An 18,070-nucleotide genomic window follows, 5' to 3' on the forward strand; every position below is an offset into this window, starting at 1 on the left:
CTGCACGGCTGGTATGAATACTGAGCTCCACCCTCTTCCTTCTACTCTTCAGCTCTGCCTGTTTCTCCCTGTACTTTCCAGCCCCACACCCCTCCCTCTGCCCCCCTCTGTATTGTTCAATTGACCTCCACCCCTCTCTTGGGCTATACTCCCCAGCAAGTACTAAGAGCCAGCACTGGCATGTAGTCTGTGCAGCAGCCGTATTTCTTCCTCAGCTGTCTTGGGCTTCCAATGTGAAAAGGAAGCCTGCAAAAGTGAGGAGGGAACATAAGCAAACAATCTCCATGCACATTACTACTGCTATTATGCATATTAGCAGAGGGGTCCAGGAATGCATCCTCCGATAGCAATGAGGAAGCAAGAGAATAGGGAGAGGGCTTGTAGAGGTGCACTGTGGAAAGAACTGGAAGGGTGTGGGGTGATGTGGTGGTGGTATACAGATGTAGAGCGAGAGAGGCTGCCAGGCATGGGAGAAAATCTGATAAGTAATTTTTTTCTCTTGACTAGTAAACGAAGTATTTTCAAACCCTGTCCATTTAAATCATATGGAAAATTAACATAGTAGCATAGTAATGACAGCAGAAAAAGACCAAAATGGTCCATCTAGTCTGCCTAGCAAACTTCCCAAGGTAGTAACTGCGGCTCCGTGCAGCTTACCCCCGTGTTTTTCTTCAGGGTAGTAACTGCTTCTCTGTGCCGGTTAAGCTTTATTTATTCCCATCCTCTAGCCTTTTAGGGATCCACAGTGTTTATCCCATGCTCCTTTAAAACTGTAAAGGATTTCGGTCTTCACCACTTCCTCCGGAAGGGCATTCCAGGCATCCACCACCCTTCTCAGTGAAGAAAAGTTGGGTGAAGGGAGGGGATGGAGGGAGAAGAAAGGGGTGAATGAGAGGAGAGAAGGGGAGTGAACAGAGGTGGAAGAGGGATGGTGGAAAGGGGGAGTCCGTGAGAAGGAACAGGATTGAAATGGATAGGAGGTGAAAGGGAGGTGAGAGACTTGAGAGGAAAGAGATGGGGTGAGAGTGAACGAAAGGGAAGGAGTAGTAGGAGTAAGAGTAAAACATGGGAAAAAAAAAAGAGGAGGAGGGAAGGAGTGTAGAGAGAAAGACCACCCACCCCCCATACATTATATATACATATATATATATATATATATATATATATATATATATATATATATATATATATACACACACACACACACACACACACACACACACACACACACACACACACACACATCTACACCATGGGACAGATGTAGCAGGGTTCCAGGAAGTATGGTACAGGTGCTAACTTCAGAGAAATCTAGAAATATTGATATTTATGGGGACCCTGCTCCCTCTCTCCCCCCAACATTTCAAACCAACTAAAGGGTCTCCCCCCCCCACAGTCCTCAAAATCTGAGGACGACCTCCCTGGCTCTCAGTGGTTTGAAATGCTAGATGTGGTCTTCCACCGAAGTGTATGGAGACATCTGCTCTAGGGCATCTGATAGGGACCAGTACATTGCCTATTCTGTCTGATGGCCCTAATGGTGAATATTGCTCAATGCCAACCAACCCACATGCTGTGCTTTAATGCCTCCTCCCTTGAGACACATACCCTTTCATCCTACTCTTTACTTAGAGAATCTATAAGAGCACACTAACTACCTTTCATATAGACAGAAAATCTCTTCAATCTTAACAAAAGGAAAAGTCTCCTATAAGTCTAGAGCACTCTCACTCCCCAGCTCCAACAGAGCCTTTGCCACCCAGCAAGTTCCCCCCTTCATCATATTGAAGGAGCATAACAGGTTAATTCACTTCAACACAGACCAGGTTAACAAAAAAGCTACACGTATTTTACCTGACCATCACACTGCACACTTCACATGTCTTGCCGCCTGATAAGCAAGTGTCGCTCAAATCGCAACCAGCCTACATGCCACATCTGGATACCAACCTCCAGAGTCACACCAGGTGGACAAACTGTCTATCCATCTACTAAACAGACTGGGGGAGGGGGAAGTTGAACCGATACAAGACTCCACTCATCCCCAATCTTGGAAGACTTGCACCCAGACACTTTTCAGTTCCCCAAACTCAGGGGACTCCAATAGAAGGTTATAAGTTTGGCAGTGGGCCCTAGGTGAAAATTTTGCAATGTCCTCTTTATAAAAAGGCATCTCAATATGCAAGCAGCACAATCTGAAACCCCCTCCCCAGCCCGCCAGTTCCCTGAGTAGCTGTCTGTTCTGCATCCCCTAACAATCTCACAACCTGCAAGCACCAGCTCTCCTCCATTCTGAACACTCTGCATGAATGCTCAATTGATAACTCAATGCGAGGGCACACTGACTGGGGTGGACTATGCCTTGAGCAGCTCACTCTGACTCCGGGTGGACCCCTGCTCTGGTTTCTTCTTGCAACCTACGGATGGCTGCTGCAGTCATGCGAGTGTATGAGCTTCCCAGCATGGCCCAAGACCCTCCTTTTGCTCCCATGTCACTCTGCATGCCTCCAAATGTGCTGGATAGCAGCTGCAAAGCTGAAGAGGAGCTAACCTGGGTATCCATTTTCTGTCATTGTGGTAGGTCATGCAGATGTTTGGGCATCCACCAAAAGCACAGCCAATTGTGCCACAGAGGAAGGCCACAACTGCCATAGTGAATCAGCAAAGGAGGAAAGTGATCTTGTAAATAACTCTGCACTTTATCTTAGACACTGTTGACATTCAAATATTATCTAGTTATCTAAGCCTTCTGTTACAAACTTTATTCTCTTAATTTGATTTCCATGTTATCTAATCCTATTGTTACAAATATTACTGGTTCTCTGTAAAGCCTGTTTCGCTAAGTTAATGTTCCAAGTAAACCGATATGATGTTTCACGACGAATGTCTGTATATAAAAATGTTAAAATAAATAAGGATTCCACAACATAGCCATCTGCTTGCTCTCATGCCAATACAGTACAGTACGCTCTGGCAGAGCGCACTGTTAGCCCGCGTTTTCGACACGCAATTTTTACCCCTTATACAGTAAGCGGTAATAGCGCGTCGAAAACGTGCGGCCAACCCCCTCCCCCCCAAACTAATAGCGCCCGCAACATGCAAATGCATGTTGATGGCCCTACTAGTTTTTCCCGCGCGAAACAGAAAGTAACGCCTGCCCAGATGGATGCTCAATTATGCTGGTGTCTGTTTTCCGAACCCGTGGCTGCAGTGGGTTTGAGAACAGACGTCGGTAAAATTGAACGTCGGCTGTCAAACCCGCTGACAGCCGCCACTCCTGTCAAAAAGGAGGCGCTAGTGTCCCTAGCGCATCCTTTTACCGTGGGCCCTCATTTGCATACTTGATCGCGTGCCCAGGAGAGTGGCCTGGACGCGCGTTGGGAGAGCGGCGCTCACCTTGGAGTGCCGGCTCTCCCGTGAATTTTACTGTATCGGCCCGTCTGTGTCACTTATTCCACCTTCATAGCATTCCCTTAGCCCTACAAGCCCAGCAGAACAAAGTTTCCATGAACCCAGAATCTTTCAATTCTTGGAATCTATACATCTATGAAGTGTATTGTAAATATTAAAGAGAATTAAAAAAAATTGTCATTAAAAGTAACAATACGATTGCAAAAACAGCAAAATCAGCCATATTAGCTTCAGAATACTGCATTAATAGGACAGGAACACTCTACCTCCACCTTCAGCGGCCTCAACCCCCAGGAGACCTGGGAGGAGGGTACGGGCGGACCACCAGGCACCCCACTGCGGTCTCAGCCCCAACTCACCTATCTAACACTGAACAACTTCACAAAACTCTATTTTCCTCTCCTTGCTTTTTTTTTTTTTTTTTTTTTTTACTAACTAGGCCTCAGCACAGACTGTAGGTTTTGCACCCCTCCACCTGCTAGGAGACAGAAGAAGACTGCCAGACTGTAGCGGAGTTTGGTTTGTAAACTTCTGTCTCCATCTGCTAGAGGGGGGGGGGGGCAAAACCCAGGAGTCTGGACTGATCCGGGTACGTACAGGGAATGGCAATTTTCCATTATATCCATTTCAAATGTAAACCCCCCCCCCCATGTATGTTTATAAATAATTTCTGACAAGTTACTGGCTACTTTAAATTGCTGGTGTTTAACTCAGTTCCAACAATTAAAACAAAAAAGTTCTTAAATCTATTCCTGGCATTAGTGCTCATATAAAAAGGGCAATTTTCAAAGCATTTTCAGCAGGTAAAATGTTTTATTCACAGAAATGGGTTTTAAAAATACCCTGTTCTAAAATGCAAGCAATTTTACTCGTATTGCCAGGAGGCATTTAACGATGTGAGAAGGGAAATAATGTGCATAAATGACTAAGTTTATATTATTTCTAAGGAAAAGTACCTGAAGAAAAAGGTGTGAATCTCAGTGGGGCACTCTCTCTTCAGACAATAATAAAAGCAAAATCTGTGTAGTTCTGCTTTGATTATTGGTGCAAACCCCACAGGTAAGAAGTACCCGCAGTGTGTGCACCAATGCAGGCAATTTTATAGTTGCCTCTCAAATATCAACAAACAAAGATGCAAAAAAATAAAATAAAAGCAATTTACCTTTTGTTAACTAGATTTGCAATATACAATTAGTTAAATTCTAGCGAATTAACATAACCCATTACAATCATGGCACGTAGCTTTAAAAGCCAAACAGTATAAGTAATACTTTAACACTTGATACAACATAATACAGCAACATCCACTTTTCAGCTTGTCCACCCTCCTTCACCCCCCTGCTAGTACCACAAAAGATGCTCTTCTAAAGAGAAAAAACAGCAGAAAGAGACCAAATTGTCCCATCCAAACTTCCCAAGAGATTCTTCCACTTTGGTTAGATAGGTTGCATAGGGTGTAGTACGCTTAATACCAGTCTCCCCCCCGCTCTGTCTTATCTGATCCTTCTACCTTTTTTCTACCATTGCCCTCCATATTAGACCCAAGCATGCCCAGAAACTGTTAAGAACATAAGACATGCCATGCTGGGTCAGACCAAAAGGTCTATCAAACTCACCAACCTGTCTCCAATGGTAATCAATCTGGGTCACAAGTGCCCCAGTAGATCCCAACAATAGATCTGTTCTTTATTGCTCACTCCCAGGAATAAAAGTGGTAGCTTTCCCATATCTAGCTGGCTGATAATGGTTTATAGACCTTTCCTCCAGGAACTTGTTAAAAAAAATCTTTTAAACCCCATTATGCTAGATGTCTTGATCACTTTCTCTGGCACCAAGTGGAAAAATTACTCTCTGATTGTTTTAAATAAGCCACCTATTAATTTTATGGTGTGCCCCCTAATTTTAGTACTATTTGAAAGGTTAAAAAACCATCTCGTTTAGCTTTTCCACCCCACTCAATTTTATAAACCATATCCCCCCCTCTCAGTTGTCTTCTCCAAGCTGAAGAATCCTATGTTCATATGGGAGCCATTCCATCTCTATTATTTTTGCTACCTCTTTCTATTTTTAATTTATTTTTTTTTGAGATGGGATAATTGGAATTGTACACAACACTGAAGGTGTTTCACCATGGATTGACAGAGGTATTATATTCTCCATTTACTATGCCTTTCTAAAATATTCCTATCACTGTATTTGCCTTTGACCGCCTGTGCAAGTGAGCTGATGTCAATGCTCGCAATAACCCCAAGATACTTTTCCTGGGTGGTGATTCCTAATACTAACCCAGCATAGTTTACTAATAAATAGTTAGGATTATTTTTCCCTAGGTTTATCACTTTGCACTTGTCTACATTAAATTTCACTGCCATTCAAAGACCCAGTCCCTCTGTCTTGCAAGGTCCTTCTGCAATTCCTCACAGTCAGCTTGTGTTTTAACAACTTGAATAATTTTATAAGAACTGCTAATCTGATCACCTCACTTGCTGCACCCTATATTCGCAGTAGAGATCACTGGGGCACTCCACTATTTACCCTTTGCCACTGAGAAAACTGACCATTCAGTCCCCTCTACTTCCTGATTTTTAAGCAGTTACCAGTCTACAATAGGATCCTGTCTCCTAACCCATGACTTTTTAACTTCCTGAGGAGTTTTTCATGGGGAATTTTGTCAAATGCCTTCTGAAAACCCAGATACAACATATTAATCAACTTACCTTTATCTTCATATTTATCAATATCTTTGAACAAATCTAGTAGATTGGTAGAGCAAGGCTTCTTTGTTAAATCCATGTGGGCTTTTCCCCATTAGGCCATGTCTACCCATATGGCCAGTAATTTTGTTTTAAGAATAGCTTCTACCATTTTTCCAGCCACTAGCCTCCACCACCTCCACTAATAGCCCATTGCAGATCTTATCTTCCACCTAATTCAACACCCAGGGCCCCCTCCATGTATTAGTACCAAGCTTCTTAACATTCCACACAGCCAACAAAACCAAAACAGTTATTGTCCAAAACATCCAGCCTTCCCATGTTCACTTAAAAATGGATTTTAACTCGTCACTCCATTAAGACTGTCGCAGCCTTTTAGAAATCCAATGCAGTCATACACCACTGTTAGGTCTGTAACAGTTACTCCATGCAGCTTAACCAAATGTATTCTTAGAAACTTTACTGTAGAATGGAGTGGGTAGCCAATGCCTTGCTAATTTATTGTGATAGGTGGTTATTTTCTTACCCTCCTTCCATCCTACAACCTCTGTTTTGCTTCACTCATCCTTAGTTACCTATATATCCATTTTTAATTTCATGCACATTAGCCTTTTATCTACCCATTACCTATAAAATTTATTTTTGATAGCTGAATAAAATAAAATAGCATTTATGCCTGTTACCTTGCCCTGAAAATTAGTTTTCACCTAGTTAAGTTAGTTAGTGCATGCAATCACACTCACATAGCTTTAAGCCAATAGTCTCTTTTCTTCCATCAGAGGGGCTTTGAGCACCATACGCATCCCAGAATTGCCTATCCTCCCCCACTTTAAAAATACAAGATATCAGAAAGGAAGTATGTTTCACTTCCGCTCCAGTAAATATCAAAAAAACCCACAAACACCATACAAACATTGAACAGAATGTAAGATAATTAATATCTCACCATCTCAAATAAAGTGATACTTTGCAAAAGTATTATGCAAAATTATATACAAAGCATATAACTATACTATAAAAATTACAGAATTACAAAATAATACATGAGGGAGGCCAGCTTTCTACAATATATATTAGGTAGCATTCCTTCATTGCCTGTTGTACAAACTGCACTCAATTATACTTGTGGCACAGTTTGAAGAGATACAGATAGCATTTTACATTGAATTTTGAATTAAAATACCTGAGTCAGTATATGGCGGTAATAAAATAGTCAAGACTATTAAGAACAGGATTGTTCTAATAAGCATACAATGGAGTAGACAGGCATGTAGCAAACTAAAGTTACCTTGTAAGTGCCAAAGTATCTCACAGCATATAACACACAGTTTATTAAAAATACTTCATATCCATCCATTATCTGGTGGTAAGATCTGCGTCCACTCCATACTTGGGTGATATGTTTCAAGAGCAGTTTATTATTAGCTGAACCAGATTTTGACATCATCTCATTTAGCAGGAAGACCTGAAGTTGAGCATAGGCTTGTTACACTAACGTGTGTGTCAAAAGCAGCTCTCTTTCAATTTTTAAATACATCTAATCTAGTACTTTTATCAATGGCATAGTAAAATGGTTATATCGCTTGGTACCACACTCTGTCCACTTTCTTCAGACAGAAGCAAAATAGAGGTAGCTATAAATGTAAAGTATAGTGTAATATAATTAGTCATAATTAACATACAAAATAAATCTGGTTACTGGTGGAGAGCATTTCCAGAATCCTGACATGCTTGCAGATAATCAGCTTAATCACATTTAACAGATTACTGCTAGAGGCTGTGGCGTTGATACTGTATTACCAAGTTCATTTGTTTATTATAGCACCTTTGTAACAGTTGAAGAAAACATTATGAGTAGAAAGTAAGGTGCTGCCTTCAAGCAGATCTGTGTAAACATAATTTACAAGATTAAAATGATTATGTTAGAAAACACTGTATGGTTCCAAAATGGTGTGAGAAAATCTGTAAAGAGAATAAATAATTGTAAATTGTTAAAAAGTTAATTTTTTCTAAACCACAAATATATATATATATTTTTACACACACACATATACACACACCTTATGGGCAATTATAGTATCAGAATTAGCGGGATACTGTCTCTCGCTCTATACGAGTTAATACCAAGTTGCTTACCTGTAAACTGGTGTTGTGGACAGCAAGATAAATCGGTCACACATGTGGGTAATGTCATCTGAAGGCACTAAGGAGGGAATATTTACTAGATTGGGCTAGAAACCCTTTTTGCTCATAGACTGGTACTACCATGCATCCACGCAGCTTATGAAGACATTTTTTTTTTCTAACTCCAAGGGGAGGTGTGAGGATGTGTGACAGATTATTCTGCTGCTACAAAAATCATATTACAGGTAAGCAACTTTAGTTTTCTCAGTGGAGAAGAAAGATGAATCAGTGATATGTGGGGACTCCCAAGCTAATGATGGTCTTTGAGTCATCTCTCCATATCTTCTTCTTAACAGAAGCCACCCAACTAGGTTTTGGCAGGTAGGAGGAGTTATAATTATTTCAACAGATTTCTTAGTTCCCAGTATTTCACACGAAGGCCCACTGGAGGTCAAAAAAGCAGACTCTCAACTGTACTTCCTGTAGGATCTGGTGAACTGGAACTGCTAAAATATTTTTAGGAATGTTAAGGTATTTTAAGAATCCCATCAAAGACGTTTTAGATCCATCTTCAACTTCCAAATGGAAGGGAATAGCCTATGACATTTTTGAGGAAGGTAAAGTTAAAAAAGATCTTCTGGAGAACTATTCCCAAGCTAGAGGTGGCAATTGACATGGAGAGTTATCTAAGTCATATTCTAACTCTAAGATTGAACAAGTAAGGAGAAATATGTAGTACTGGTAAATGAAACTGTGCCTGCTACTTTCAAGGCGTGCTTCTGCAAGTCATTTGATGTAGCACTAGGTGAGATGCAAATGAGCAAGAGGGTTTCTAGCTTTTTTTTTTTTGTTTTTTAGCTCAAGCTAGTAAATGTTTAATCCTTGGCACCAGCAAGTGACATCACTTAAATGTCATTCATTCTGCTTCTCCATGGAGCACTAGCCAATGAATTTTCACCTACAATTGTTTTTATAGTGCATAAAATGGGAACAACAGACAAATGTCTCAATCCAAGTAACACCATGTTAAAACTAGCTAAGTCATTCATCCATATTTTTTCTTAGTTTAGTATCTTAGTACTTTAGTCAATCATATTACTTCAGTAACAATCAATATAATGGTAACAGGTAAACAACATTGCTAATAATAAACATGAAGATGATTCCTGAATAGACAATACTTTTAGAGCAGTAGGATATAAAGCAGGGAAACCAGGATTCATATCCCACTGCTACTCATTGTGACCCTGGGCAAGTCATTTTACTGTCCATTGCCTCAGGTACAAACTTAGATTGTACAGGGGACAGGGAGATACCAACAGTACCTGAATGTAATCTGCTTTGAAGTGCCGAAAAGCAAAATATTAAAAAATAAAATAAGATGCATAGCGAGAAAAGGAATTTTCAAACAATTTTCAGATAATTACATTTGGGCAGATTTCATTAGAAAAAAAATAAACAAAACAAGAAGGTATCATAGTGGTTTTACTTGAAAACTGATATAAAGGTAACCTAACAAGTTGTAGTTAATACCTTTTAACTACACTAAACAATACACTTTGGAACGTCATAGTCCTTTCATCTATTAGTGCATGATACTGAGGATGCAATTCATGAGATTCCTGAAGAGATTTCTCTGCCTTTTCACTTACTGTATTTCTTGCAAAATTATTTCTTTTCTCTCTCAAATCTGTCAAAACAATCTTGGGCGCACAATACAAACCTACCTTGGTACAGTTATAGGCTACTGATCTGCCCTAAGCCAGTCACTCACTGATGCAACCCACTCAGGCTTTATGCTGTTTCATCTCATCACCTCCCATCAGCAGCTAATCTGTTGCTAACTTCACAATGGGGGATCAAGAGAACACCTGTAGTACTTCCTGGTTCTTTATGCAGTATGAAGCACTACAGATATGTTCTGAAGCCCCCAAACTCGGGCACAAAGCAGGAGGGTAACTAGGCAAAAGCCAAAAGAAATGTGTTTATGCATTAACCTGCACGGGTTATGTCTATCACTGACAGGGATCAAGCACGAGAGACAGTTTTTAGCACACGAGCTCTTGTATTTCAAGCTAGAGAGGTTCAACATTACTTTGATAAATATTAAGAAAAGAGTCATGCTAATAAAGCAACATTTTTGAATTAACAAATCAATTTTGAAAAAAAGCTGAGAAACTGGAGTTTTAAAGAGCCTTTATTTTCCACATTCTGTTATAAAACTAATGTATAATTATAGTTTACAACACAATACCACTCAATAAAAAGGAAGCCATTATATCAAAGAAATAGAAAGAAAACATTCTTGAAAAACACAATTTTATTACTTTAAAAATAAACTTTTCCAGAAGGGGCTTCAGAATTTTAACACTTACGGCTATCGTAGCATATATTTCCAAGGGCACGTCCTGTTTGAAGTAGCACCTCCTGATCTCTACAGTTTAATAGCTGCACCAGTGGCTGAATCAATCCAGCATCCACACATGGGTTGCGCATAAATTCTGTCAACAAACATACATTTAATTACATTTTAAACAGTTTTATGCTTACTGATTTTCAGTTAGAACAGCTAACCTCATTTGTACAATGCTTTCTTTTTCAAAGTCCATTTTGTACATAGTTTCATACAGAAGATCACATCATAAAGAGAAATATTAATATTTTCAACATTACAGATCTAATTTTCCATCGACTGATTCTTAGGAGCACAGTGATGCAAAGTAAGGTTTAGGCAGAGTGAGAGAAAAGTAGATTTAGTTTGTCACCCCATAAGAAGCAAATGAGACTAATGGAGAACCACACTAAAGTATTGATCTCACAAAGCTACCTACAAGAAAAAACATGGACAACAAAGGAGCATGAGGAATAGACAGACTAAAGAAAGCTATTACTATTTCTGGGAGTAACAGGAAATGGATCTTTTTGGGATGTTCTAGTGACCTAGACTGGCCACTTTTGGAGACAAGATGCTGGGCTCAATGGACCTTGGTTTGACCCAGCATGCCAATTTTTGTATTTTTATATACAGATGGAAGACAAAGAATATAAAATGCCTGGAGGGCTATCAGTACAAATACTCATACTCTTAAGTATTAATATTACAAACTTGTAAGCCTTAATGGCTGAAGCTGATCTAGATATTGCTGCTATCACAGAGATATGATCCAAACACTCATGACTGGGATATGGCCACTCAAGGCTATAATCTGTTCAGGAAGAAAGGACGGGCAACAAAGGGGAGTTAGCAACACTATGTCAAAAATTTTATATTAAAATAATTAAAATGCAGGGGGGTATAGGCAGGTGAAAAAAATAAATTGGTAGATCTACCGTCAGTTCAGATATTTCTATTAGTACCTAAGGATATTGTTTGTAGCTTGGGAGTTCATCTAGACTCAGTTATTGAAGATGGCCCATATATTTTATGTGGTGAAAATTTATTTTGCATCACTGAAGCAGATCCACAGCACTGGTACTTGTTTCATATTTTTTTTTTTTTTTTTAGATAAAGATCTTCAGACCCTTATTTGTCTTGGCATTGGGTAGAGGGGATTATTCTAACTCCTTCTACCAGAGTTTACAAGTAGTTAGATTAAAAGAAGTGCAGTTTTTATATAATATGCCTGCAAGATTTGAGGGAAAAAGTAATACAGATCATGCAACACTAATCCTCCAGGGCAGACACTGACTACCTGGGGAGCAAAGGGCTCAATTCAAGGTTCTCACAATTATGTTTAGATGAGTCTACTGTGGCATCTACAGTCTCATTACCATCTTTCTTGTGCTATAATAATTACACAGAAAAATGTTTAAAAATGACACTTTATATTCTGTTATTGTCAGGATATTTCTATAATAAAACTTGGTTGCTTTTTTATCTCTCTCTGCTTGATGGTATGTATATATTCTCGGTACTTTACACAACTGCAAGGCACTTGGTAAAGCCTGTTGGAGCCATCAGGAAGGCAAACGGGTATACCTTGTACTGATAGTGGAAAGAATTCACCTTGAAGCGAAGGCAGTGCCAATGGGAAGAGCGAATAGGTGTATTAAAATATGCGTCCCTCAGATTGAGAACACATATCCGTTCTTGTTTTTGGATTAAGGGGGAATCGTACTGATGGAATTATGAATTCCTCTCTAAGTGGATATTTGCTTAAGGATCTGAGAACTAGAATGGGCCTCAATTCTCCTGATTTCTTGAGATTGAGGAAATATTGGGAATAGAAATCCAGTCTATGCTAGGATGCAGGGACTTGTTCTAATGTTTGTTAGTGAAGTTACTGCACTTCTTGGTGCAGCTGCGTCAAGTGAGACAAATGTGGATCAAGATTTGAGCAGTTTGGAATGAACAGTAGCTGGTAGAAATGCAACAGGTAACCAAACTCCACGATTTGTGTTCCGTCTCTCACCAGATTGGAGTTCAAAGGGATTAAAAAACTGAGGCCAGAAATATGCCAAGTGTATTCTTAGGCTGATGGCGGTTACGTTGATGGGGTCTGATCAGAAGTAGTTGCTGACATTGAGCTGGAAGAGGTGGTAGATGGTACTGCTGAAAAGGCTGGAATAGACTCCTGTGAAAACATGACTGTGTGTAAGTGTAGAAGGCAGTTGTGGGCCTTCGAGAGTGTAGAGCACTACATTCTGTTCTCAACTGTCACTGAAACCAGTGCAGTAACCTGCCATGGAACTCATCTTGGCTGCTATTCGCCCTGAACAACATCACACACCAACCTCCAATTGAGGCTGAAGAGGTGCATAAAATTAAATCAAAGAAAACTCATACAGAACAGATAAGGTGATTGCACTCTTCCATCTTTCAAAGTAGCAGAAAGTAATAAGTCCAGAGGTTATAGAAAATGCCTACAAAATCTGAATCAGGCACGAGGATACTGCCCACTATAGAAATGGTGCGTAGATATCTGGGCAGAAATCATGGTGCTTTAGAAGATTTTTTTTGGCAAAATTGGCTAGCAGCCTTTTCCAGGACAGATTCTAGAGAGATGGGTGATGCCAACCCCCAAAGATATTTGGGCTCTATTTGAAGTTTGGCTCCCTAGCCATAGGAACACCAGCAACAGGGGCTTCCCAAACTCTTATCTGCAATCAGTATAGAATGTTGTACCGAGTCCGACAGGGTGTCCAATATTTGGAGGGACCCAAAACTACACAGAGGGCTTCGACGCTAAACACTGTTCTCACCTTTTCTATGTATTTTGATTACTTTACGTATTCTGGGGAAATGTTTGGTGATAACCACAAGAATGGGGTAGAGGTCCATCTTGTGAATGAGGGTTTACTAACCCAGGACCCTAAAGACAACAAGAGCAAATCAGGGCTGTACTAGTTGCCTCAGATTGGAAAAGAAAAAACCCCTTGTGAATCAGCCCCGAGAGACCTAATGCAGCTGCCATAGAATGGGAAGATGAAGATCTACATAACCAAGGTTCTGATTATGTGTCTACCCCAATGGGCAACTATGAGACTCCTGTCTGAGGTATCACTGCAGCAATACTGGTGAGGAGCCACTGGATCATGCCCTCTCTCTCTTTAAATATAGAAATTAAATTTGTCACTAGATCTACAATCTGGTCGAGCAACTGACATAGCTTCTGACTTGGCATAAGTGATGGAATATCCTCTTCAGGGACAAGGATAGGTTACCACACCTCAACAGAAGGTTTCCTCTTTTTATTAACTTATTAAAATTATTTATTTTGTGGAGGCAAATGACAGTATGGAGCATACCAAAGCTGGTGTGCACACTGCGGATGTGTGTCAAAACAAACATCAGTTGTATTGAAGTAACCAGCTTCAAATGGGCAAGCACAATTATTTTTGTGTTGTGCATTGGCCAGTTTTGGTGCACTTCTGCATGCACTTGCCACATACTTAGTGTGCATTTCGGCACACTTAATGCATGCTTCCGCTGGCTTGCATTAGCGCTTACCATCTGCATGGAGAGCATAGAGGGGTCCTCTGTACAGAGCGCACTGAGAGTTCCCCTGCATTAATGCTTCCTGTGCAGGCTCTTATTCAATGCAGGGCAATCATATAACTCAACCCCATGGTTCCAGTTAGGAGCAATGGGGTACTCCCTGCTCAGCTCTTGTCCTGGCGAGGTAGTCGAGGCTGCTCTGTGGGAGGATCTAATGCAGATTCTGAGAGATTTACGCAGGTTCTCTATGCCCTGGAGCATTGAGAACGTGGGAAATCTGTCATAGGTATGGGCATGGTCTGCCGCGACGCAAGGATAATCTTCAGCAAGGGAAAAATACCCTTACCATGGATGCAGATAGCGTCTTCTTACTGTCATTTTGAGAAGACAAAAGTTTTTCTGGTAGTACCAAAAGGTGCTGCAGTGCAGCAAGGCAACTAAAAGTAGAAAACTGAACAAAACACAAAATTAATAATTCTGAAAAAAAAAAATTATCTGGAGAGTGAGTACCATGTTGTGCATGGCCAAAAAAAAAAAAAGAGACAGAAGAGGCTCCTGAGGCAACAACTGTGAGAGTTCATGCACATGCTCAGAGTTCAAAGCTCTACAAGCTTGAAAAGACTCATCTGTTCGCTGCCAGTAGATGTCACTCACAGATTATGGCTAATTCAACCTACTTATCAATGGAAAATAATCGGAAGCCCTAGCGGAAATGCAGACACTCACTTAGCTGGGTCTATCTGCCAGGCTGTTTGGGGAACCAAGTAGGCCGGATTTTTGGTCTGATAGGTATTTAAAGTAGGCTACAAATGACAGAACTAACTAGTAGCTCGGTCTATCTAGCATTCTGCAAAATAATAGTAACTATAAGTCCTACTGAAAATGTAGATACTCACATAGCCGGGTTTGTCTAGCAGGCTATGCTGGGGACCCAGGGGCTCAAATGTTCAGACAACAGCCATGCTAGTATTGGTAGCTGTTTTGATTACAAAACAGGCATGGTAAGGGAGGGGTGCTTGGTATGAATTAAATGGTGTCCTTGAATGAACATCTCCTACAAAGGAGACAGAGAACCCCCAATTCAACCTCAAGTCATTGCACTCTAGCCCCACTAATGGAATGAAGGGAGATGGGAGATATGGAACAAAAGATTTGGAGTAAGATAAAAGAAAGAAGGTGGTTATGGAGCAGAGAAAGGAAGATGATCATGGAAGGAGAAAAAGGAGACAGAAGGAAAGAAGTCTGAAGAGAAAGTGATGGAAGAGAAAAATGGGGGAAGGCTGGGAAAGGAAGACAGTAAGGGAAAGATGATAGTAAACAGTTAATAGGCAAAAAAGATCTGAGGAAAAAGGAATGAAAAAATGATAGAAAGAGTCAGAACTGAAATGTAAAGGAAAGAAGACAGGACTGATATAGAAAGGTTAGAAAAAAACCCACTGCATGGTTTTAACTTATTGTTAATTAAAATTCTTCTTGTGAAGCAGCAAGTGTTATGAAATTGTGGTGTAAAATATTTCCTGAAGCAGCACAGGAGGAAGACACATACAGGTAAGAAGAGGAAGATAGGTAGAGGCACAGAGTGGAGGGGGGAGAAAGGCAGAGACAGAGGGTGGGGGGGGGGGCAAGGGGCAGAGAGATACAGGGAGAAGGGGGAATGGTAGAAACTCACAGGGAGCGGGGTTGGAAAGCAGACATGAAGGAAGGACAGAGGCAGAATATAAAGGAGGTAAGGGGCACAAGGAGTGAGAGGAGATAGACAAGAGCTCAGTGAGGGAAAGTCAAGGCTCTGCATAGATGACAACGTTAGAGGAGTACAGACACATGAGGTAGGAAAGAGAAGCTGCAGAGGAGAAGGAAGAAGAGGAGATGGTGGTGAAGAAAATAGGAGGGGAAAAAAATCTAGCTGAGAGGAGAATTACCAGAAATTGTCATCCAAGTGCTGGTGCACTTAGCCAGAAAAGGGCTAAGTGCTCTTAGCTGGTGCACTTAGCCCTTTTCAAGGAGGCGAACCGGGCTTGTCCCGAAGCACCGGAGGTAACGCGGGATCGGGCGGGAGGTAAGGAAGCCGCGAGGGAACGGGGGGGGGGGGGGGGGGGGGGGGGTCCAGGAGGAACAGGAGCCAATGGCAGCGCAGTAATTCAAACAACTGCGCTGCCATTGGATAGTCAGGGAGAAGAGGAGAGCGAGGATAGCGGGGGAGCGGTTAGTGAGGAACACGGCAGCGAAGCAAGCGGAGGTAATTTGGCTTCTGCTTGCTCGCGCTGATTTCCTCACTGCGTTCTAGCGGTTCCCATAGCCGTTGGTGGCTTGGCAGTGCATTATGCGGCCCGCTAGGAATAAGACAGCGAGCAGGTCGGTGGCGGGTGCGCGCACCCGCCCTCCGGTGCGGCCTCGGGCGGTACGGGCTTCGCCAGCGCTCCCAGACCCAGGTCTGCCCGACGTGAGTACTCCTAATATTCCCCCTTCTCTTCACTCTCCACCGGCCCCTGCTCCTCACATCGCCTCCCTCCTTCCGTACCTATCGGATTCGGGGGAGAGTGGCCCTGAAGCCGACACGGGACCTTGCCTCAGCCCCTTTCCCCAGCCTCCCACGAGCGAGCGTCCACCCCCCTTCCCGGGTTTGGTCGGCCCTGCTTCCAGCTTTACTTTTTTGGGTCGTCCCCTGCGAGACGACCCCAGCCCGGTTTCGCCGGGGCAGCCACCATCCGCTTCTGACGTAGCTGCCTCCTCCTCTACGCCGGTGCAGCTGATGCCCTTTTTTGCGGTTCCTGCTTCCTCGGAGCGCGCCAGCTCCAGGGACACGTGCCACACCTCCCCCCCCCCTCTCTTCGCGGCCTTCGGGGATACAGAGGGGCACTGGCAGGCGGGGTCGCAGTCATGCAGTCCTTCCCGCAGCCCGCACTCGGTATGATATCAGCCCCCCAGGTTCCCCTCAGTTGCGCCGTCTGGCCCCCCGCTCCGGGGAGCGTGTGCGTGGGACACAGAGGCGGAAGGCTCCTCACACAGTCAGGGCAGGTAGGCCTCGCGGTGGCTCCCATGTTCTTCAGATCCCTGACGGGACTCTGCCCAGCCCCGGACTTCCCCCCCCCCTTGCTGCCCCGGGTGCCCCACACGAGGCTGAGATAGTCTCCGCCTTCCTGGAGCGCATGGCCAGGGCGGGTTACGGGTTCGTCCCGGTGACTGCGGAGGCCCCGGCCCGGGACAGTTTGGGTTTTGGTGCCTGGCAGACTGGGCAGGCCCCCCCTCCCTCAGGTGGGATTGTATTCCCTTCCGGTGTGGGTGCGGGTGGCAGCTCAGACGTGGGCACGCTGGGCTCGGCGGCTCGAGGGCGGACGGCCGCCAGATCTGGCTCAGCACGGCGTGCGGGGCCTCGTGCAGCGGTGGACCCCTTCGATGTGCCCACAGATGAGGAGCGCCCGGGTCCGTCCCGCCGGGAGGAGTGGAGGGACAACTTGGCAGCAGCTGGCCCGGATCCAGATTGGTCCGCGCTCGGAGGAGCTCCATCTGCCGGTGCGGGTGGTGTGGCCCCCGGCTCCCCGGTCGGCGATGTCGGTGGACATGTGGCGGCAGCTGGTAAGTCCAGTAAAGTTACTGAGGGTATGGGGGGGAAGGGTCGGGGTAAGCGGTCCCGGGAGGACTCTAGTTCCCCGTCTCCCTCCTCGACCACCGGCTCTAGCGCGGGATCAGCACGACCGCGGTCCGCGCAAGACGAGGGTCCGAGAGGCGATGTGGGTCACCCGGCCTTGGCATCCTTGACCGAACTGTGGGAAGAGGTGCCTCGGCGTTTAGTGAAACGCATTCGCAAACGTAAATTTGTTAATATTTTCAGACTCCTGGAGGGTAGACGGGGAGGGAAGAGGGGGGTCCAAGAAAGCCAAGAAAC

General features: G+C 43.3%; 1 protein-coding gene across 7 annotated transcripts in view; it reads right to left on the bottom strand.

The window, feature by feature from the left end:
* The window catches only part of RAP1GDS1 (Rap1 GTPase-GDP dissociation stimulator 1), a 225,233-nt gene that overhangs the window by 121,633 nt on the left and 85,530 nt on the right, over positions 1–18,070 (bottom strand). For all 7 annotated transcript variants that reach the window (XM_029597452.1, XM_029597458.1, XM_029597461.1 and 4 more), the window contains one exon: positions 10,625–10,750. In XM_029597452.1, the coding sequence (XP_029453312.1) occupies positions 10,625–10,750 (126 nt within the window). The remainder of the gene's footprint in view (positions 1–10,624; positions 10,751–18,070) is intronic.

This window comes from Rhinatrema bivittatum, chromosome 1, assembly GCF_901001135.1.
Source record: "Rhinatrema bivittatum chromosome 1, aRhiBiv1.1, whole genome shotgun sequence".
Taxonomy (NCBI): Eukaryota; Metazoa; Chordata; class Amphibia; order Gymnophiona; family Rhinatrematidae; genus Rhinatrema; species Rhinatrema bivittatum.